Source organism: Neovison vison, chromosome 4 (genome assembly GCF_020171115.1).
Source record: "Neovison vison isolate M4711 chromosome 4, ASM_NN_V1, whole genome shotgun sequence".
NCBI lineage: Eukaryota > Metazoa > Chordata > Mammalia > Carnivora > Mustelidae > Neogale > Neogale vison.
Window position 1 is genome coordinate 177,019,353 of NC_058094.1, and position 22,753 is coordinate 177,042,105.

Here is a 22,753-nt window from a genome sequence, read left to right on the forward strand (position 1 = left end):
GGTGGGTTGCACATCCATGTGTGGTGGCAGCCTGGTGTGGGAAAGCCAAGCCAAAGCAGAGGGAGAAAGGTATCCATGCAGGGGAGAAGCAGGGGCCATAATATCAGATTGGTTACACACAGAGAGTTTGAGCACATAAATAAATCAAAGAAAATGGGAGCCAAGTTTCTCACTGTTGCAGAAGGGGATAACAAATATGAGAAGGAAGAAAGCTGAAAATAACTTCATGGTGCTGGATTGGAATTGGAGGTATCGAAGTAAATTGATGATTCATATAAATAGAGAAATACAGATTTCAGTTTGTGTCTGCGTCTGCACACACACACACATATTCCCCAGTTTTTCCCACTGATATGCCATTAATAATGAGCACAACTAACACCATATATTGACTTTTAAATAACATTATCCACCAAAAGGAACCAGGACTCCTTGGAGAAATGATAGATTCTAGCAGTAGAGCCCGGAGAATCTTTTTGTGTCAGAAAGTAAGAACATATTCAGAGAATGATAGGGACATGTCAAAGAACAATATCCAACATAGACAGACAAAGCAGGGCACCTGGGTGGCTCAGTCCAGTAAGTGTCTGCCTTCAACTAAGGTCATGATCACAGAGTCCTGGGATCAAGCCCCACATTGCATCGGGCTTCCTGCTCAGCAGAGAGCTTGCTTATCCCTTTGCCACTCTGCCTTCCTGTGCTCGCTCTCTGTGTCAAATAAATAATCTTTTAAAAAATAAATAAGATAGAAAAAGCATAATGACTCCTTAGTAGAGGACAGTTTTTTAAGTATGGGTATTATTTAATTTCTAAGTACAAGTTCGAAGTAAAAATGTAAGTATAAATCCTAAAAAAGAAAGCCTGCCTTGTTTTGTAAGAAACTATAATAGGAATACTTGTAAATTTAAAATTAATTGACTTTTTTCCCAAAATATGTCTTGTTATAGGCAACAGGTTCAAGAGTTGGTGTCTTAACACAAAATGCAACTAACATGGGACTGTCAGTTATCATTTCCTTCATATATGGATGGGAGATGACCCTCTTGATTTTGAGTATTGCTCCAGTACTTGCTCTGACAGGAATGATTGAAACCACAGCTATGACTGGATTTGCCAAAAAGGATAAGCAAGAACTTAAGCATGCTGGAAAGGTAAAATAAAGACTTTTTACCATCACAACATTTTGAGAGGAAAACAAAGAGTTGCCATTTTTATAGTATGCGCACTTCCTTTCTTAGGTGCCTGTAAAGAGGTATATATGAATTGAAATGCATCCAGACTAATTTAGGATGGGGTGTAAATAGGCTATAGTGTAACAGGATTTGTGATTTAAAGTGTAGGCTCTAGAGTCAAATTGGCGAAATTACATTTTAGATTCTATCACTAATGAATGTGTGATATGAGCAAGTTGTGTCAACCTTTCTGGACTTCAGTTTCTTCCTCTGTAAGGTGGGAATAATAATAATACCACTTGCAGATTTTTCTAAGTATTACACAAAACACTTAGCGTTCTTATATGCAAGACATTTAGAATAGTGTCTAGAAGATAGTATGAACTCAATAATGCCAGCCATATTGCCATTATCAGGAGGGAAATTGCTAACATCATGATTCCACATTCTCTGATTGTTGAATAATTAAATTTTCTTAAACAATTTTAGTTATTTTTATTTCTCAAAATGTAGAGGAAATAAGAGTTACTGAATATAAGGCAATTTTCTGTTTCTGATAGTGTCTAAAATAAGATTTTAGAAACAAGGACCATCTTTATACTGATCAAGATGAACATTTTAATTACTGGGAAAATGTCTCTCAGGAACAATCATATTTATAAAAATAATCATTATATTTGAAGTTTAGGGGACATTAGCGTTGTAGTTTCATAACATATAAGAATTGAAAGAAGTGTCATTTGATCCAATCAGTTATCCAAAAAAGGAATCCCTTGTATGACATCCCTGTCAAGTGTCCCATCTTCTACCCAACCTTTTCCTCCAGTGGCAAGCAGTGCATTACTTTCTCAGGCTGCCTACCCTTGAATAGCCTTTGGATGGTAGGCAATTTTTGGTTCTGGTGTTTGTTTGTTTGTTTGTCTGTTTGTTGGGGGCCTTCTATCCTACCGTTCTTGGCTTTCATCTCAGTAGAGGTCCAAAGCCCCTTCCCTTAGCAGCCTTTAGGAAACTGCATCATGTAAATGCCAAGTCTTCTCTTAGCCATCCATCCACAGGTCTTTAAGCTGTTCCTCTCATGATATAATTTCAAAGACTTTTATCACTTGGGTGAACACACTCTGAGTCTGAAAATGATTTTACTAGTTTTGATCTATATCCAGGGACTATCACAGTTAGGAATTGGAATGCCAAGCATGTGACTCATTGAAATCTGGTTTGTGTGACCCTTGGACCTTTCCACCTTCCTTGGACTAGATAAGGACCCTTGGAATGTCTGCTTGGGCACTACAGACTGCACTGTTTAGCATATATTTGCCTCAGAGACAGTGAAAAGTTGTTTGGTCCTCCCTGTGGTGCAAATTATCACAACCTTCAAATTAATGGGGCTATGATTAATTGGATTTTATGCATCTTAATTTTTATATCATGAGCTTTAACCTTTATATGTGTCCTTCAGTTTTTCCTTTTTAGATTATTTGAATAACCCCAGACTATACAGTCAGTAACTGTAATCAAACAATGTCTCTTTCTCAGTAGCTTTTAATATACTTACCAAACACCAAAGCTTAGAATAGGGACCAATAAAACATACTGGTCCTTCTTCGGTTGCATGTGTAGATTTGGACAAATCATCAACTGTTTTACTTTTCATACTTAAAATAACTGTATTAGTTTTTTGGTTTTTTACAGAAGACTATTTTCTAAGATTCTATAATGATATTAGTCCTTTCTCCATTGTGAAAAATGATCACAAAGATTTTTTGCTCATTTTCTCTCTCAGGGTTTTAGCATTTTTACCCATTTTTCTTGCATACTACAGTGTATGTTACAAATGGTGGTTACTTTGAGCTTACTCTAAAATTAATGAGAATTTAGAACAACTCACAGTCAAAATTGAGAGCAGAATCCAGGTGCCTTGCACACCATCCAGAAATCTGGTTCTTTCCTGTAACCCAAGTTATTCTTTAAATAACACTGGGTGACCACCTAGGTCTTCCTCTGTCCCACAGTCTACACTGCCACTATGGAAATAGAATGCGAAAGCAGGAAATTTCTCTTTCAAGTCAACATGTGTTCTCATGTCCAACAAGTTATTCTAAGCCAAACGTTTCCTCCATTTCTCATGTAATTATTCCTTCTTTTCAAATATTATAGAAATATGGAAAAGCATTAGGGCACCTGGGTGGCTCAGTCGGTTAAGTGGCCGACTCTTTATTTCAGCTCAGCTCATGATCTTAGGGTCCCAGGATTGAGGCCCAAGTCAGGCTCGACACTCAGCAGAGAGTCTGCTTGAATCTGCTCTCTCCCCCTCTCCCTTGGCCCTTCCCTCCGCTCGTGCGTGCTCTCTCTCTGTCTCAGAAAGAAAGAAAAGAAGAGGAAGGAAGGAAGGAGAGAGAGAGAGAGAAAAAGAAAGAAGGGAAGGAAGAAAGAAAGGCATTAATTATATTTAAATTAAGTATCTTTTTTTTTTTTAAGATTTTATTTATTTATTTGACAGAGATCACAAGTAGGCAGAGAGGCAAATAGAGAGGGGGAAGCAGGCTCCCTGCAGAGCAGAGAGCCGGACACGGGGCTCCATCCCAGGACCCTGGGATCATGATCTGAGCCAAAGGCAGAGGCTTTAATCCACTGAGCCACCAAGGTGACCCTAAATTAAATATCTTTTTAAGTTCACAGACATCAAAATGAGAAATGACTTATATAGCATTTAATAGCCTTACCCATATTACTTTACTGCAGTGTTCCTGAGGTTTTTTGGTTGCTCTTTGTATTTTTGTGCAATTATTTATTTGATTCTGTCTACTGTCTTCTTGAATTATCTCGTACTTTCTTTGCATAATTACATATGAACATAATGCTAATGTTTGATCTCTCTGCCTACAGAACCAGTTTAAATAGAAATTCAGTGAAGATTCCAAGGGGACTGAATTTAGATCTGTGGACTAAATCTTTTCAAAATAAATTTTTCTTGAGCCTATTATCCTAAAATGTTATTTTCCTATCTTGTTTTTGGGAAAGAAAAAAAGAAGCTAAGAAAACTTATTGACTTAATGCTATACTTAATATGCCCCCTGTATAAATGACTGGAATTCACAACCAGGTTTAACCATTACTAATTTTATTTCTTTCTTTTACTGTCCTATTTTATAAGATAGCAACTGAAGCCGTGGAAAATATTCGGACTATAGTGTCATTAACAAGAGAAAAAGCCTTTGAGCAAGCATATGAGGAGACGCTTCAGATCCAACACAGGTGATTGTAGATTCATACTGACTTCATTAACTAACTTTAGCTGTCCCTGTAAAGGCAGTCTTCCTGGATGACTACAGTGGTTTGCCTGCCAATTTATTTGCTCTGGAATCTTTCCTAATAATGGTATATCATCATTTCTCATATGACTTCATCAAGAGGAGACTAGAAAAAGCAATTGAGAACAAGCACAGGTAGACTATTTTAGTCCTCCCATGTTGCTACTAACTATAGTTAGTAGTATGAACTACTACTAACTATGCACATTTTTATTATTTTCCTGAAACCAAATTGAGGATATAACATATTCAAGAAAGAAAATAAGATTGCTTAGCCCTTTATATTGAATAGCTAAAATGGTTCACATTTTAAGATAAATGTATATATGACAAGTGTGATTACTCCTTTTAATTTTAAACCAGTCCTCCTTATCACATTTACTTAGTGATACTATTTGCATTACTTTATCAGAGAGATAGCTTTGTACTCTTTTCATGCCTGTGGTTGGTACCACCCTTTAATTTCCACTACTTATTGTGCTAGTGAAATGTTACAATAGACAATATTTCTAAATACTTCAAAACCAAATCTCTTCAACTCTTTCATTAGGTGTTCTTTCACAGACCTTGTCCATTCGTACACAGAGGAAATTTTGTTGCAATGAACTATAGAGTATAGAACTATAGAGAGAATCATCATAGTATCTGTTTTCTCTATAATAATTCTCATTTTAAAACACTCACTTTCTCTTTTTTTCTTAGAAGAATGTATATCCCTTAAATGATATGTCTCATCTTCTGTATTCATTACTCTACATTTATTTAAATAAACTTGCTATATACCTTGTGCCTCATTACTTAGTAAATTTTGTGCATTTCAGAAATACCTTGAAGAAAGCACAGATCTTTGGAATCTGTTATGCATTCAGCCATGCTTTTGTATATTTCACATATGCAGTGGGTTTTCGATTTGGAGGCTATTTAATTCAAGCTGGACGAGTGACCCCAGAGGGCATGTTCGTGTAAGTTGTACAAATATTTAAATCCTGTAAATGAGTTATGTACTTAAATTAACCAGAAAGATTCCTACTTTATACTTCATTGATCATTTAAATCACATAATGTGGGAAATACATGCCGAGAAAGTTTTTAAATATTATTTTGTATTTAATATCTTTAAGTGCCATCTACCTGGTAAACTGATACTGATATAGTATCAGTAGTCTGAGTTAAACTCGCAAATGAATTTCTCCCTACTTCAGTTTTCTAGAATGTGGGAATGTAGGGGTAAAATATGCCTTATTGTCATCCATTCCTGCAAGAATTTGTAAGACTTCATGGAACTCCCCGGGGAGGGGGGGAGATGGCATTATCATATAAGACTATACATTTGTGAGGTTGAGTTCTTTGCTAAGCAAATTGCTTCAGAAGAAACACATACAAATGAGTACTTCCCTTTAGAAAAGTCACATTTGGAATTGGTCATGGCATCCCAAAGAGGATGTTTCTTCTTAAGGCATTAGTTTGAGCATAGTAGAAAGTTGCTTTACTTTCTAGGAACACCTAACTTGAACTTCTGAAATTAGAAAAACTAATTTTGAGTGTTAATTCTGAACTTCTAAGATGACAGAACGTTGCTAATCTGTATCATAAATGTCACTGCTAAATATTTAGAGCTATAGAAATCTATACAATATTTGACTCCAGAAGTAATGCTATGTTTGTTTTTTTTTTTTACAAGCCCACTAAAACATACACATCAAAGCAAGGAGCAGCCTCTTCAGAATACTGACTTGGGAGATTACACCTATTCCAAACATGCTGTCATTTGGCAAAATATGTTGGGAATTCGCCTTTGGGGTTTGCTTCCCAAGACTCAGGCACATTCTTTTGAATTCCTCAGTGATGGCACACAGTTGTACTTTGAGGATATCTTCAGTTTGAGGAAATGACAAAAAGTCATTTGAAGCCGGGACACCTGGATGGCTCAGTCAGTTGAGCATCTGCCTTTGGCTCAGGTCATGATCCTGGGGCCTGGGAAAGTTCTGTTCAGCAGGGAGTCTACTTCTACTTCACCCTCCACCCCTCTTCCCCACTCATGCTAACTCGCTCTCTCTGAGAGAAATACATAAAATATTTTTTTAAAAAAGTCATTTGAAGCCAACTAATTTCAGAATAACTTGCAATAATTTTTGGCTTCTATTCATGTGATTATTTATTTATTTATCAAATATTAACTTCCTGGGGGAAATTTTTTTGCTAGGCACTCAGAAGAAAATAGTCCACAGTTCACCAACCCAGTATTCCTGAATCTTATCTGACTATAAGTCCCCTTAGCAGTTTCCTAGAAGCAGATTTCCTTCTAAAATGGAATATCTGTATTTGAAATTTCAACGGAAATTGTAGGCTCCTTGTTCTATGTTTTCCTACACTTTAACACATTGTGCAGTATTGCCTGTATGAATACATAAACCACAGTAAGACATGTAGTCCTGAGCTTCATTCTGATTACACGAACTAATCTACTTAGATTAACAAGAAGCCAAATGTAGAATCACTTATAGTAATTTATTCAGCTCACCAGCCTGCACTAAAGTAGCAACTTTTTCCCTTGGTTCTAATGTGATACAGGCAATCACAAGCTTAAAAGTTGACTGTATTCCAAAAGTTTGTTTGCAAGCCAAATGTTTGACTCAGAACATATTTTCCTCATTTTGCTCTGAACCTTCTGCAGCCATCTTTAAAACTCTAGGGTCTCATTTCTTCAGGGTTACTAGTCTTTAGTATTAGTTGAAGGCTAGCCAATTAAATATATTTATACTAATGTAGGATGTCTAATGATTTTATAAGTTCTCACCGTACTTAAAAACCTTTATGGGGCACCTCAGTGGCTCAGTCAGTTAAACATCTGACTTGGTTTCAGCTCAGGTCCTGATCTCATGGCTCTTGAGATGGAACCCCGCATCATGAGGGGCTCTGCACTCAGCAAGAGTCTATCTGGAGAGCCTGCTTCCCTGCCCACCCCACCTGCCTCTCCGCCTACTTGTGATCTCTGCCTTTAAAAAAAAAAAAAGGAAGAGCATGCAACTCTTGATCTTAGGATCATGAGTTTGAGCACCATGTTGGGTGTAGAGATTACTTAAATAAAACCTTAAAAACAAAAATAAAAAAAATTTGAGACTCAAGTTACCTAACTTGCCCACAGTCACAATTCAAGATGCCAGACACTTTGTTAGCAGACTTTTTTTATTATTATTGTCATTATGATTATGATTATTTATTCTATAGAAAACATCATAGACCTTCTGTAAATTTTTTTTTCAATTCTTTCTTAGTTTTCCAACATCAGAGCTGGGCTGATTCATTTATGCTAAGAATCATCTTAACATAAATGAAACAAGTAACTTGCCTAATGTTATTTTATGACCCTAAAATATAGGGGAATCAAAAGGCCCCAATACAAAAACTCTTCCTACTAACTTACCATACCTCCTGAATCTCTTTTCATTAAATTCATTAAAAAGAGTTATTTCTGAAGACATAAGCATTTTAGCTGTCAAAATATATGTAGGACTATTAATAAATATAAGGGCAAAGGTTAAATGGTTAATGAACAATATCACATTGGTATTTCCCAGTACCCTGAGGAAAGGAAGAAATAGGGAGCTGTCTGAGCTAGAGGCTCACTGTAGTCTCCAACTACTATGAATGTTTTATATTTGTCCTTTAGACACACTCAATTATACCTGGCCTAGTAGACTTGGTGCCTTCCAGAATTTAGGGTGATAGACAGCTTTCTATCTAATCAACTAGCCAAATGGAAGATGTTTACAAAGACAACTTCCTTCTATTAGAACCCTCTCTAGGTAAAAAGAATTTTGTGCTGTTCTCTAATCAGTAGTTTCCCAATTCAACAATCAAAGAGCTGGTTAAATGTGCAAATACCCAGGTCTCACCTCACAAACTTAACCCAGACATTTGTAGATTTGCTATAGGGCCAGGAATCTACATTTTAACAAACCTCCAGATTATTCTGAGACATAGAATCTGAGGATCACACTTTAAGAAATATGAGCATAGGAACTAAATGCCAGGCTGCTCTCCATACCCGCTTGAAACCGTAGGGTTTTCTTTTGGCCACTACCAGAAACTTTCCCAGAATTATATAAAAATTGGCAAAGCCATATTTTAATTTATTGTTTAAAAAATAAAGGTGTTTTATTCAGCCAAAAAAATATGAATGTATTTTCGTGATTCATAGCTATAGGAATGGGTAGGCTGTCTCTGTCAGAAATGACAGTGTGCTTTGGAAAAGGAAAATGCACAATTTTAACAGCAGAATCCTTTGATGTGCTCATAATATCAGTTTATCAGCAAGGCTATTATCAGCCTTAGCTTTTTTCCTCTTAAAAAAAAAAGGCAACATATATTGGTAGAAGCTGTCTTTACTCATCTCTGTTACTATAGGAGTTTCTCTGAGATAAAGCATTTCAAAAGGTGATAACATTTCATTCTGCTGGCTTGCTGTACTGGGCAGGCATTTAGAAAATCTCTTCTTTTTTTTAATTTTTTTTTTAAGATTTTATTTATTTATTTGACAGAGAGAGATCACAAGTAGGCAGAGAGTCAGGCAGAGAGAGAGGGGGAAGCAGGCTCCCTGAGCAGAGAGCCCGACTAGGGGCTGGATCCCAGGACCCTGGGATAGTGACCTGAGCCGAAGGCAGAGGCTTTAACCCACTGAGCTACCCAGATGCCCCGAAGTTCTCTTCTTTTAAGTTTTCACATACCTGTATGTTGTAAAATTCTCCCCCTCTGCCTCTATTAGCCCTGGCAACATTTCAGTGTATACTATAAATGTACAGACTTTGAAAAATACAAAATAAGTTTATTTTCTCCTGTCTGATTTTCCATTAGCACCTTTAGGTTACTTTCCAGCTGACTTGCCTTTTGCAATTCAGGTCAGAAACCACTAGCGTCCAAGCAGAGGTTTTTGCAACTTTCCATACCTCCACTTCAGAACTTCCCTCTATCTGTTTCTTCCTTCTTTGCTATATACATTAGCAGGAGGCAGATAGGTAAGAAAGAATCAGGCATGGCAACCCTCAGTACAGTAATAATGAAAACTTGCTGAGAGACAGAACCACACGTTTCATGTGTTGTGGCCTAGTCCTCCAAAAATCAAAATAAAGTTCTTGACAAGAAATCCTTTGGACTTTGAATATTAAATGGGGTTATTGGCCATATAATATTCAACATAAGTGGGTTTTCAATGAATATTAATAGTTGGTTGATGCCTTGAAGTACTAAGGGATAGAAGGAGACAAGCTAGGCCTCCACCACCATCTTTTGCTCTGGTAGGCCAAGCAGCCATGAAAGAACTGTGGGTGTCATCATTATAATTAGGAGAGAAGCCTTAACTAGCCCAAACAAGGAAAACAGGAAAGTCTTCTTTCAGTGTTCACTGCCATGGCAGCCACCCAATTTGTGCCCAGCTCTACCTCAAGGATTATCCAGAAGAGAAGAGACAAGATAAGGAAAATAGATAAATGATCAACCACTGAAGGGATCTAAAGAAGAAAAACAAGGTGGATTTGATTATCTAGGGCTCTATGAAGATTCTAAAAATGGAAAACAAAGTGGTAACAAGCCCCGACATGCAGGGGGAGATTGTCCAGGCCAGCTTTCCACTGGAAGGAACACCATGTAAGGAAAGTACAGTGAATAACAGGTTCAGGTCCCAGTCCTGCAGGTTTATAACTGTGTGATCCTGAACAAATGCTTAATTTCCCTAAGCTGTATTAAGAAGGGATAAGAGTTCCTGCCTTACTTATCTCCTAGATGATCAAGTGGTTTCATATATATGAAAACATTCTCTAAAGCCCAAAGTACCAAATAAATATAAGTTGTATATTTTCTGTCTTCCATGTGTTGAGGAAAGGATTTAGGGTGGGAAGAAAAGAATCTTTGGAGTGTTCTATGGGGAACACTCTTTTCTAGGGGAAAAGAGTATGAGTATGAGTATGGGTACAGTTATAATGGCCACCTCTGTGAGGAAAACTACTCTGCTTTCTAGTCAAAAAGAAGAAACTTATTGAGTGTGGGCTTCAGAAGTTGGGATCTGACCTGGTGTGCTGATGTATCTCTATAGAAGTGTGAGAGCTTATTTGCCAACAGAAAGTGTCTCATTAACTTTCAGTTCCATAAGAGTAATAATAATAACTTAAACATTTGTTGAGCACTGTACTAAGCCCTTTATATTATTAATATATTTAATTCTCACAACAGTCTGTAAGATATAGATAGTCCTATTTATCTCCTGTTTGCCAGTAAGGAAACAGAAGCACAGAACATGCCCAAGGTCACACAGCTAGTAAATAAACAGTGGAGTTTGGATGTAGTCCCAGTGGTCTGGCTTCAGAGCTCTGAACCCCCCAGTATACTTACTCTTAGAGTAAGTCACCAAAGGTATACAAACTGAGTACGGAAGCAAGATTAAGGGAAGACAAATAGACGTGAACCAATAACTATGCAGGCTATTCCTATTTGGATCAGTTGTGTTAAAACTAGGATCGTTCATTTCTGTACTTTTTTGTGTTGTTCCTAGACAGAGAATATTTGTAAAATTCCAATTCGATTTCAGCAGCAGTGAAGGGTAAGAGGATTTTCTCCCATTGCTTGGACATCCTTGAAAGAATTATTGTAGTGAGGATCCAATGACAATGGCCCCATGAACCTACAGAGAACCCATAAAACTAAGGAGATCAAAGCCCAGCACCTGAAAATCCTTTCCAGACCTCTTCCTGCCCAGTATTCTCCCTCAACCCTGGCCAACCCACAAAGCTGCAGTACTATTTGTTGTACAATAAATAGGTTTTGAGTAAAGAGTAACTGCAGTTCAGTTCATTTTAGGTAATTGGGCCAGAACCAGCTAGGGCACATTCTGTAACAGACCAGTATCAGCCTATGTTTATACAGAACCCACCTGGGAAAAAAAAAAAAAAATATATATATATATATATGAGATTAATGTCCCTGACCCAACCCCCAGATAGTTCCCTTTCCACAAAATTAGGTTCCTCGGTATAATCCTCATTAGTATCAATCCCCCTTTGGACTTACCCTCCCCTCAACATGTACACAATAAAGACAGCACTGAGCTTTTAGCTAATACTCTCCCTCCTCTACCGAAACTTTCCTTCCTCTAATGTGCATCCTTAAAGTCATTTATCTCTCACAGATACAAGTTCTCCGTGTAAGGCACGTCTCCCCATCTCAGTAAACTTCCATTTTAAGAGAAGAATATTTTAAGAGGGGCACCCGGGGTGGCTCATCGGGTGAGCACCCAACTTCTGATTTCAGCTTAGGTCATGATCTCAGGGTCCTGGGACCGAGGTCTACATTGGGCTCCAGGTTGAGCACAGAGTAGGCTTGGGATTCTCTCTCTCCCTCTCCCTCTTCTCCTCCCTCTGCCATCTCTCTCTCTCTATCTCTCTCTGAAATAAATAAATAAATAAAATCTCTTATTTTAAAAAGAGAGGGACCTAACAAAGACATTGTCCTCTGTATATTTATCCTTAATATTCAAAATGAATTTTGTGGTGGAAATTTAGGACAGGTAGATATTTTGTAATGTCTGAAATCAGAGGAGGAAGGTATTTTTTCTGTTGTTCTGAGAAGCCTCTATCTTTGTGAGACCAGAATCCAGGTCTCCAGACTCATAATGATCTTCCCATCTCACTTGCTGACTCTTGGATCAGACTTAAGTCTAATTCAATTAGATTTTAACTCATATTAAAGAAAAAAAAACCTCTGATGTGTTACTAAACTCAATAATCACTTCTAATATTTATAACTGGATATTGAGTATTTTGAACGGCATTTTGGGCTTTAAACTATTTCCATAAACATTAGTAATAAAAATGTCTTGATATCACAGAACTAATGGCTACAAAAAGCATCAGACATACAAGTAAACTGGTTTTTATATTTTATACTGTGCTTGACCTTTGAAAAGACAACAATTCAGGATCTGAGGTTTAGGTCACTGAAGAGATTGCATCAACATCCACCCATTGGTAGGTTCCATCTCCAGAGAAACTCACAAGGAGACCAGAACATGTTTACCTTGCTGTGATCCAGCATGGCAAACAAACAACTGGGTTCTGTGATAGCCTTTTACTGGTTAGTAAGGGGAAAGTGGTAGGGGGATGGGCAAAATAGGTAAAAAGGACTATGAGATACAAACTGTTGGTTATAAAGTAAGTAAGCCATGGGGATATAAAGTACAGCACAGGGAATATAGTCAGTAATATTACAGCATCTTTATATGGTGACAGATGGAACTAGATTTACTGTGGTGATTCTTTTATAATGTATAAAAAATGTTGAATCACTATGCTATATCCCTAAAACTAATATAATATTGCATGTTAGCTATACTTCAATAATAAATAAACAAATATTGCCACTGGAACTTGTCTAGTCTTAGCTGAATTATACTTTTAGTTCTGCTATGGAGATATATTATATTTTATTCTATTAAAATGTTTCCATGGCTAAAATGAAAATGAGAGAAAAATATTTGACCATGGCCACATGATATGCCACATATCTGTGCATATTCGGTGTGCTTTCAGATATCATTTGCATACTTACTATTTTGTAATTAAAACATGTTTTGAAAGTGAGAGCATAATCTGTATAGCAAACCTAAAAGAGCAAAGCTCTTCTTCCAGGCTTGTTAAGGTATATTTTAGTCAGATTTTGTTTCAAGGACCTTAACAAAATATAATCTCCATGTTTTGCTCTCTCTTTAAATCATGTAGCACTTCAGGCACATAAACAATCATCTGGCATCAGTTGTCTGTTCTAATTACATTATATGCAAAAAAGAGGGGGGGATACCTATTCATATTTCCTGCGTAAGTTCAGATCTTACCCTTCCTATGGTCGTTGAATTCTCTGTCAAATCTCCAAGCAAGTGAGCCTTATATCAAGGTGGTTACGTTTTATATTCACTAGTTTAGGGCCTTTGATCTTTGTCTCTAATTGGAAGAGGAACTTTTAAGATTACCTGAGCTCCAAAGGTTATTTTGGTATACAATGCTAGGGGTGATCACTGTGTGGCAGAAAATTATAAAAGAGGTATCACTGGGGCACCTGGGTGGCTCAGTTAAGTATCCAACTCTTGGTTTTGGTTCCAGTCATGATTTCAGGGTCATGGCATCGAGCCCCAGGTCAGACGCTGCACCCACTGGGGAATCAGCTTGAGATTTCTCTCCCTCTCTCTCTCCCTCTGCCCCTTCCCTTGTTTGTGCGCGCTCTCTCTCTTTCTAAAATTAATTAATTAATTACAAACAAACAAACAAAAGAGATATCACTGTTGGGACTTCAACATTAGTGGTGTTGTCTAGACCAAAAGTTTATTTATATTCCTGTGCCTGCTTTTTCCTTTACTTTTTTAGAGTTCTATTGTTTGGAAATGAACCTAAGATTCAAATCCTTTATCTTTTGATAGAATTTTTACTGCAATTGCATATGGAGCTATGGCCATTGGAGAAACACTTGTTTTGGCACCTGAATATTCGAGAGCCAAATCTGGGGCTGCACATCTGTTTGCTTTGCTGGAAAAGAAACCAACTATAGACAGCTATAGTCAAGAAGGGAAAAAACCAGTAAGCACAACTATGATTTTAAATGTCCACATTATTAATTATACATATGAATACTCTTATATAGAGACTTAAATGAAGGCATTATTTGATAACTTTGCAAAAGATAGTGCTCTAAAGAATTAAAAACTTGTATAAAATAACTGTTATGGCTACAAAGGGAGAAAGGGGTCTTTTCACCTCTGCTACTAAAACATACACATATTTTATATTAAAAAATATACTTCTAGTTTATTGGCCTGATGCCTTAAAAATGTTCTTGAACAAAGAATTTATTTATATATTTAATTTTATTGAGACAGCCGAAAATATTGTCTTGGATGAGGATTTGCATTGGCATTAATTCTTTTTTTTCCTTTGATAATTTATACAAAATGAATAATGCCTGCTGTTTCAGATACCATATTTTATGGAAAATATATCTGCAATCAGAGGAGGGGGAAAAAAGGTACTATATTTATTAAATTCACACATACATAGACACACATATTTAACCACTAACTCTAAAAGACCATGAATATTAAGAGAGAAATAATAGTGAGATTGTGTAATTTCAAAACAAGCATCTTAATAGTATCTTATGCATTAAATATATATCCAATTTTAAAACTTTTCTAAACCATTTAAATTTAAAAGGAAGAATAGCCATTAGGTATATAGTTAAAAGAAATTTTTCATTTAAAATTATTTCCCTCTTGGGGCATCTGGGTGGCTCAGTGGGTTAAGCCTCTGTCTTCGGCTCAGGTCATAATCTCAAGGTCCTGGGATCGAGCCCCCCGTCAGGCTCTCCACTCTGGGGGGAGCCTGCTTCCATCCTCTCTCTGCATGCCTCTCTGTCTACTTGTGATCTCTCTCTCTCTCTTTGTCAAATAAATAAATAAATAAAATCTTTAAAAATAATAATTAATAAATAAATAAATAAATAAATTCCCTGTTAAAATTTTAACAGTAGATTTATATGTATGGTAGCTAAAATAGTACATTATCTCTAAAGCTACTAATTATTAAAAAGAATGCCAGTCCTTAGTTACAGATTTTGAAAAGATCTTGACATTCTCTCTCTTTTTTTTTCTAAAGATTTATTTATTTGACAGACAGAGATCACAAGTAGGCAGAGAGGCAGGCAGAGAGAGAGGAAGGGAAACAAGCTCCCTGCCGAGCAGAGAGTGCGATGCAGGGCTCGATCCCAGGACCCTGGGATCATGAACTGAGCCAAAGGCAGTGGCTTAACCCACTGAGCCACCCAGGTGCCTCAGATCTTGACATTCTCAAAATACAATGCTCAAAGGTGCATCATAGTCAAAATAAGATTTCATATTTGTCTTTTAGAAAGTAAAGGACATAGAAAACTTTTTTTTTAATCTTGAGATTTAGATCTATAATAACATTGCAACTCGTTTCTTTCAGAGCATTATAGTAAAGGGATTGAGTATCTCACAGATAAATGTCTTCATTGAATTACATTACAAGGCATGGAATATTGGAAATGTTTCTTACCAAAACTGTAAAATTAATTTATTTACTCATTTTATTTAATATACAAATATTTCTAAATATCATTCCCTGTGCTTTTAAAAATTAAAAACTGGGAAAACAAAATATATGAAGGTAATCAATACATTTTTCTATTTACTTTTGCAGATGGTTGAAATTTTCCATAATAAATGTTTAAAATAAGGGTGCCTGCGTGGCTTAGTTAAGTGTCTGCCTTCAGCTCAGGTTGTGATCTTGGGGTCCTGGGATTGAGCCCCAAGTCAGGCTCCCTGCTCAGTGGTGGGTCTTTTTCTCCTTTTCCCTCTCCCCCCTCCCTCTGCTCATGCTCTCTTTTTCTCTCTCAAATAAATAATCTTTTTTAAAAATGTTTAAAATAGTAAGAATAAATTTTAAAGTGTATTAAAGTCTACTACTGTAAAATCTCTCTATGCCTTTTCCAAAGGCACAGAGCATACACAAAAATAATGCACTATAGTTTCCAGGTTGATTTTGTTAGACATTGATGCATAAATAATACTCATTTTGGGGAAAAGCAGAAAGCACTGAATAAGCTAAAAATAAGCTACTGTAGCCAAAATGTTATGGCATATATCCTAACATTTCTTTCTTTTGACAACAGAGTATCATTATCAAACATTTTTTGATGCTCTTGTCCTCCACCTACCCCTGCCTTCTACCTGTATGCTGGGTTCAGAAGATGCTGACCGTGACTATTAAATCTGACTATTTAAAATTCAACCAAATGAGGGCAGATAAACATGAAGATCAAAAGAACCCCAAAATCTTAGAGCCTAATCTATACAGGGAAAGTTAATCATTTAGTAATAGTTCTGGGATGTCTTTCATAAGCATCTCTGGTTTATATACATATTGGTTTACAAATACTTACACAAAAAGAAATTAAAGCATAGAGAGAAAAATTAACGTTTAGGCATCACTGCCAAATAATGATAAATTGAAAACAAAGATAAGCCCAAATTCAAAACACAATGTATATTAACTCTAAAACCATGTCCAACTTACAAAATTAACATTTATACATATAGTTTATGAGGATCCCAGCTATTCTGAATTAAGCAATAAAGTTCTGTAAAACAAACTAAAATTTTAAAGATATATATACAGTTATGTAAAACATTTGGTCAAACAGCTAGTCTGCAGATTAGACAATGTCTATGTAGTGAAACTGAAGGAAACCAGTGCTTTTTAGAACTCAGGTCCAGAAATGACAAGAAGTACAGATATAAAAATCTAAACAAAGGTGACAGAAATGATTATGCAGTTAGCAGCTCTATAGAGAGGAATATTGTTTAAAATAAAATGGTTATGGAAACATGCGTAATTTTCAGGAAACAGTTGGCCAATGTGCTATAATGTGTTACAATCTTTTTTTAAGTTCTGAACACTGCCAACTTTTTCCCCAGGATATATGTGAAGGAAATATAGAGTTCCGAGAAGTCTCTTTTTTCTATCCATGTCGCCAGGATGTTCTCATCCTTTGTGACTTATCCCTCAATATTGAGAAAGGGAAGACAGTAGCATTTGTTGGGAGCAGTGGCTGTGGAAAAAGCACTTCTATCCAGCTTCTGCAGAGATTTTATGACCCTGTGAAAGGACAAGTGGTAAGACTGATTTTAAATACTGCTTATCTAGGGTTTAGTGATGCTATTTTTAAACATTCTCTCGGGCTTAATCATCCTTACTGGTTTGAATAGGGCAAATAGTGCAGTAGTTTAGGGGGGGAAAAAAAACTCTCTCCCTTAACTAAGTGGGGAAGCAAACCAATAACAAAAATGATGGATAGGACTTTGAAGCTAAATACAAAATACAAAGACTCAAAGATTCTTCAGTGATGATGGTGGCAGAAATTTTGATCTTAAATTGAAGACGACACAAACAAATAGAAAGATATTCCATCTCATGGATTGGAAGACCAAAAATTGCTAAAATATCTGTTATGCTAAGCAATCTAAGAATTTAATGCAAAGTCTATTAAAACACCAACAGCATTTTTCACAAAACTAGAACAATCTTAAAATTTATATGAAACCACAAAAGACCCAGAATAGCCCAAACAATCTTATAAAGGAAAAGCAAAGCTGGAGGTCTCACAATTCCAGATTTCAAGTTATGTTACAAAGTTATAATAATCAAAACAGTATGGTACTGGCACAAAAATAGACACAGACCAATGGATGATAATAGAGAGTCCAGAAATAAAGCCAAACCTTCGACACAAGAGAAAAGAATATACAATAGGGAAGAGACAGTCAATAAATGTGCTAGGAAAATTGGGCATTTACATGCAGAAGGATGAAACTGTACCACTTTCTAATATCATATGTAAAATAATTCAAAATAGATTAAATATATACATATAAGACCTGAAACTACAACAGTCCTAGAAGAGAACACAGGCAGTAATTTCTCTGACATTGGCTATAGTAACATTTTTCTAAATATGTCTCCTAAGGCAAGGGAAATGAAAGCAAAAATAAACTATTGAGACTACATCAAATTATACTTCTGCACAGTGAAGGAAAACATCAACAAAATAAAAAGGCAGTCTACTGAATGGGAGAAGATATTTGCAAATGGTATCTTCAATAAAGGGTTAATATCCAAAATACATAAAGAATTTCTACAACTCAATACCAAAAAGAAAAAAAAATCCAATTTAAAAATGGGCAGAGGACCTGAAGAGATATTTTTCCAAAGAAGGCATACAGATGGCCAAGAGACACATAAAAGATGTTCAACATCACTAGCCAATAAGAAAATATAAATCAAAAGCACAATGAGGTATCACCTTAAACCTGTCAGAATGACTAGAATTGAAAAGACAAGAAATAACAAATGTTGGCAAGGATGTGGAGAATAACGAACCCTCATGCATTGTTGGTAGGGATATAAATTGGTGCAACCACTGTGGAAAAGAATACGGAGTTTCTTCAAATAATTATAAATAGAAATACCACATGATCCAAAAAATTAAACTGCTGGATATTTATCCAAAGAAAATGAAAACACTAATTTGAAAATATATGTGTGCCACTATGTTTATTGCAGCATTATTTATAATACCAAGATATGGAAGCAAACTAAGTATCCATTGATAGACAAATGGATAAGGAGGATGTGGTGTATATATCTGTAATGGAATATTACTCAGCCATAAAAAAGGATGAGATCTTGCCATTTGTGACAACATGGATGGACCTAAAGCATATTATGCCAAGGGAAATAAGTCAGACTGAGAAAGACAAACACATATGAGTTCACCCATATTTAGAATCTAAAAAATAAAACAAATGAATAATCAAATAAACTAGCAGGATTAGACCTATAAACACGGAGGAACAAACTGATAGTAGCCAGAAGGAAGGGGGGGAATGGACAGAATGAATGAAGGGGGTAAGTGGGAGATAGAAACTTCTAGTTATGGAATGAATGAGTCACAAGAATAAAGAGCACAACATAGGAAATATGGCCAGTAATATTGTACTAGACTTGAATGGTGACAGATGGTAGCCACACTTGTGGTGAGCAGAGCATAATGTATAGAGAAGCTGAAATCACTATATTGTACACCTGAAACTAATGTAACATTGTGTGTCAACTACACTCAATTTTTTTTCTAAAATTGAAAAAAAATGAAAAGTCTACAAATTCAAAATTTTAAAAAAGAAAGAAATTTTGATCTTACAAGACATGGAATTCTTTTAGAATACAGGTGTTGAAGGAGGGGTCTAATATCTATATCTAGAATCTTTCTTTATTCTCTTGGTTTAAGACAGAGATAAGTTTCCTATGCCACCCTGATTCAGGCTTCCTACTATTCCCACAGGCCTTCTCCACCCACCAACTCTCAAAAATTTTATGCATGGTTAGAGCTTATTAAATCAGCTCCATTAAGTCCTGCATCCTGATCTCAAAAAAAAAAAAAAAAGCAAATTCTCTCTCCTTAGAATTCCAATGACTTTTCCTCACCTGGCACCTTTCTTACTCTTCCTTGTATTTTTCAATTATCCTCTCCCCCCAACCACCACTAGATCACACACACACATACACACACACACACACACACACACACACAATTTCCTATTCTGCCTCCTCCTCCCTATAAAAAGTCCTAAGCCCCTAAAAGTCAAAGACTGTCATATTAGTCCTCCTTCTGCAATTTATAGGTAACTTTTTTTTTCCCATCACAGATTCTCAATGACTCTTTGCAAAATAAAATGATTCAGAATGGTTCCCTTGTTACCAGTGATAACAATGAGTTAACAGTCCAAAATTAGGTAACAGTCATCTATTTACACATAATATAGCACATCCCTTACTTGAAACCCTCCAATGATGTCCTACTACAGTTGGAATAAAACAGAGTCAATTCCATCAATTCTGGTCCTTTGTGATCTGGTCTCTGCCTCTCTCCAAACTCCTCTCCTGTCACTCCCCACCTTGACTACTATGGGTCAGACTCACTGGCTTCTTTGTGTCCTTTAAACTCACTTATGGCCTTTGTTCTTGTTGTTCCCCTGCTTGGAATTTTCTTGCTCTAATCGCTTTGCTGATTCCTTATCATTCAAGTCTCAACCCGAATGCTTCTTCCTTAGGTAGGCCTTCCTAGATTACTCTGTAGAAAACAATGCATTTACCAACCTGCTTCACACATCCCCCCACATCCTCAGTCAATCTCAATTCCATTACCCTGTCTTCACGACACTTTCTTTCTTGAGTTGATTATTTGTTACTGTGTTTATTGCCTGCCTATTTCCACTAGAATATAAGCTGCAAGAGGGCAAGAGTTTTATCGTGTGTACCATTTCCCTTGTACGTGAAGAGTCCCCATCAGCTAGTAGGTATGCTCATCAAATGCCAGCTGAATGTTGTTACATGTTCACATGAATAGGCATGGTTGTGTACAAAATGACATACCTCTCTTTATGTGGACTGCTATCAGTCTACACCTTCTCTCTCTGGGCTTTAAAAAGTGAGGTCCTGGGGCACCTGGGTGGCTCAGTGGGTTAAGCCTCTGCCTTCAGCTTAGGTCATGATCTCAGGGTCCAGGGATCAAGCCCCGCATCAGGCTCTCTGCTTAGTGGGGAGCCTGCTTCCCCCTCTCTCTCTGCCTGCCTCTCTGCCTACTTGTGATCTGTCTCTCTCTGTTAAATAAATAAATAAAATCTTAAAAAAAAAAAAAAAAAGGTGAAGTCCTATTACAGCAGAAGTTACACAAAGCACCAGGCTTTACTCTAGACCCCAGGCAAGTCTCTAGACTATGTGGTCATTTGTAGAAATGTCAAGTAAGTTTAGGAGTTGACATTTTAGGCAGTTACACTCTGCTTCTATACAATATCATTTACAATCCATCCTGGATAGCATTTTACTGTGAGGTGGTTTGAATTCCTACCCTTCTTATAATTTGTATGTGTTTGAATATAGTGAACTGTAACGTGATATAGTTGTTGGATCTTCACATACCATTCTCCATTTTGCTTTTGACAGCTATTTGATGGTGTTGATGTGAAGGAATTGAATGTACAATGGCTCCGTTCCCAAATAGCAATTGTTTCTCAAGAGCCTGTACTCTTCAACTGTAGCATTGCCGACAACATTGCCTATGGTGATAACAGCCGTGTTGTGCCATTAGAAGAAATAAAAGAAGTAGCAAAGGCAGCAAATATTCATTCTTTCATTGAAGGTCTCCCTGAGGTAAGAAAAATGTCTGAAATCTTGAATTACAAAGCTCCCAAGTAAGCCTAAGTTGTTGTTTTTTGTGCTCCTTAAACTATTTATTTATTGCTAGCATCTAATATAAAGTTATATGTAAAAAGCAAAAAGATTGAGATTTTTCTGTGATGACTTTTTCCAAGCCAAACTGTATTACTATTCACTGAATTAGTTTTCTTATTTTGATTCTTTACCTTTTATCCATATACATATACACTCTACTCCTGTCTATATCACCATCATCCTCCCTGCCCCTGGACTACTCTGGTAGCATCTTAGTCTATCTTCCTGCTGCCAGTCTGCCTCATTATAATGCTTCTTCCTCACAGTAACTAGGGGGATCTTTTAAAAACACAAATTAGGGGGTGCCTGGGTGGCTTAGTGGATTAAGCCTCTGCCTTCAACTCAGGTCATGATCCTAGGGTCCTGGGATGTAGCCCCGCATCAGGCTCTCTGCTCAACCTCTCTCTCTGCCTACTTGTGATATCTCTCTCTCTCTCTCTGTCAAATAAGTAAAATCTTTAAAAAAAAAAACAAAACCCATAAATTAGATTCTGTCCCTTCCTGCTTAAAACTTCCTAATGGCATCCCTTTGCATTTAGAATAAGTCCAGATGTCTTATGTGGCTGGCAAAGCTTTCTGCGATCTGGTTCTGCTTGCCTCTGCAGTTCCTTCCTCACCATATACTTATTCTGCTGCAGCCATGCTGTCCTTTTTCCTATCTCACGAACACACCAAGTTTTTCCCTACCTCAGGACATTTACATTTGCTGTTTCTTCAGCCAGGACCTCCCTTTCTCTGGCTCTTTGCAGAGCCAGCTCCTTAACTTTCAAGCTCATTGTAATGTTATCTTTGCCAAGCCCCCTCCATGGCCACCTTACTTAGAAGAGTCCCCATCACTCCTGTCACCTACTACATATTTATACCATTTGACTTTTACTCTTAAATTGTTTATGATCTTTCATTATTTTTGTTGTACTATTTCCCAATTTACCCCAAACTACATTTTGCAGAGACTCACTGTGCTAACTTTATAGTAAACTTTGAAAACCAAGATATTTCCTAAAAGAAAGAAAGAATAACTTGTTTCTCAGTGTTCTTAAGTTTAACTGTAGTTTACCTTCATATCACCATTACATATATATATGTGTGTATACATATATGTGTGTGTGTGTGTGTCTATATATATGTAGAACCATAAAGAAATCTGGTGCCAAAATATCATTTTGGAATAAGACATTGGACATCACACCTAGCAGCAATGTAAATGACCATTTGTTGTAGTGAGGAAAAGACAGGAAGTTGAGAGATGACTTAGGAGCTATTTCCAGTGTTACGAATGCCTGGATTAGTAATTATAATGTGAAATAAAACAAGGAAAAGGATTTAAAAGATATTGAGAAAGTGGAATTGCCAAGACATGGCTCAGGGTTGT

The 22,753-nt window shown here is 36.6% G+C and overlaps 1 protein-coding gene across 1 annotated transcript in view; it reads left to right on the top strand.

The window, feature by feature from the left end:
* Nucleotides 1-22,753, top strand: part of ABCB5 (ATP binding cassette subfamily B member 5) — a 118,047-nt gene that overhangs the window by 88,141 nt on the left and 7,153 nt on the right. Inside the window, exons 20-25 of the mRNA XM_044244552.1 lie at nucleotides 948-1,151; nucleotides 4,324-4,424; nucleotides 5,302-5,442; nucleotides 13,938-14,094; nucleotides 17,010-17,207; nucleotides 21,094-21,300. Of these exons, the coding sequence (XP_044100487.1) occupies nucleotides 948-1,151; nucleotides 4,324-4,424; nucleotides 5,302-5,442; nucleotides 13,938-14,094; nucleotides 17,010-17,207; nucleotides 21,094-21,300 (1,008 nt within the window). The remainder of the gene's footprint in view (nucleotides 1-947; nucleotides 1,152-4,323; nucleotides 4,425-5,301; nucleotides 5,443-13,937; nucleotides 14,095-17,009; nucleotides 17,208-21,093; nucleotides 21,301-22,753) is intronic.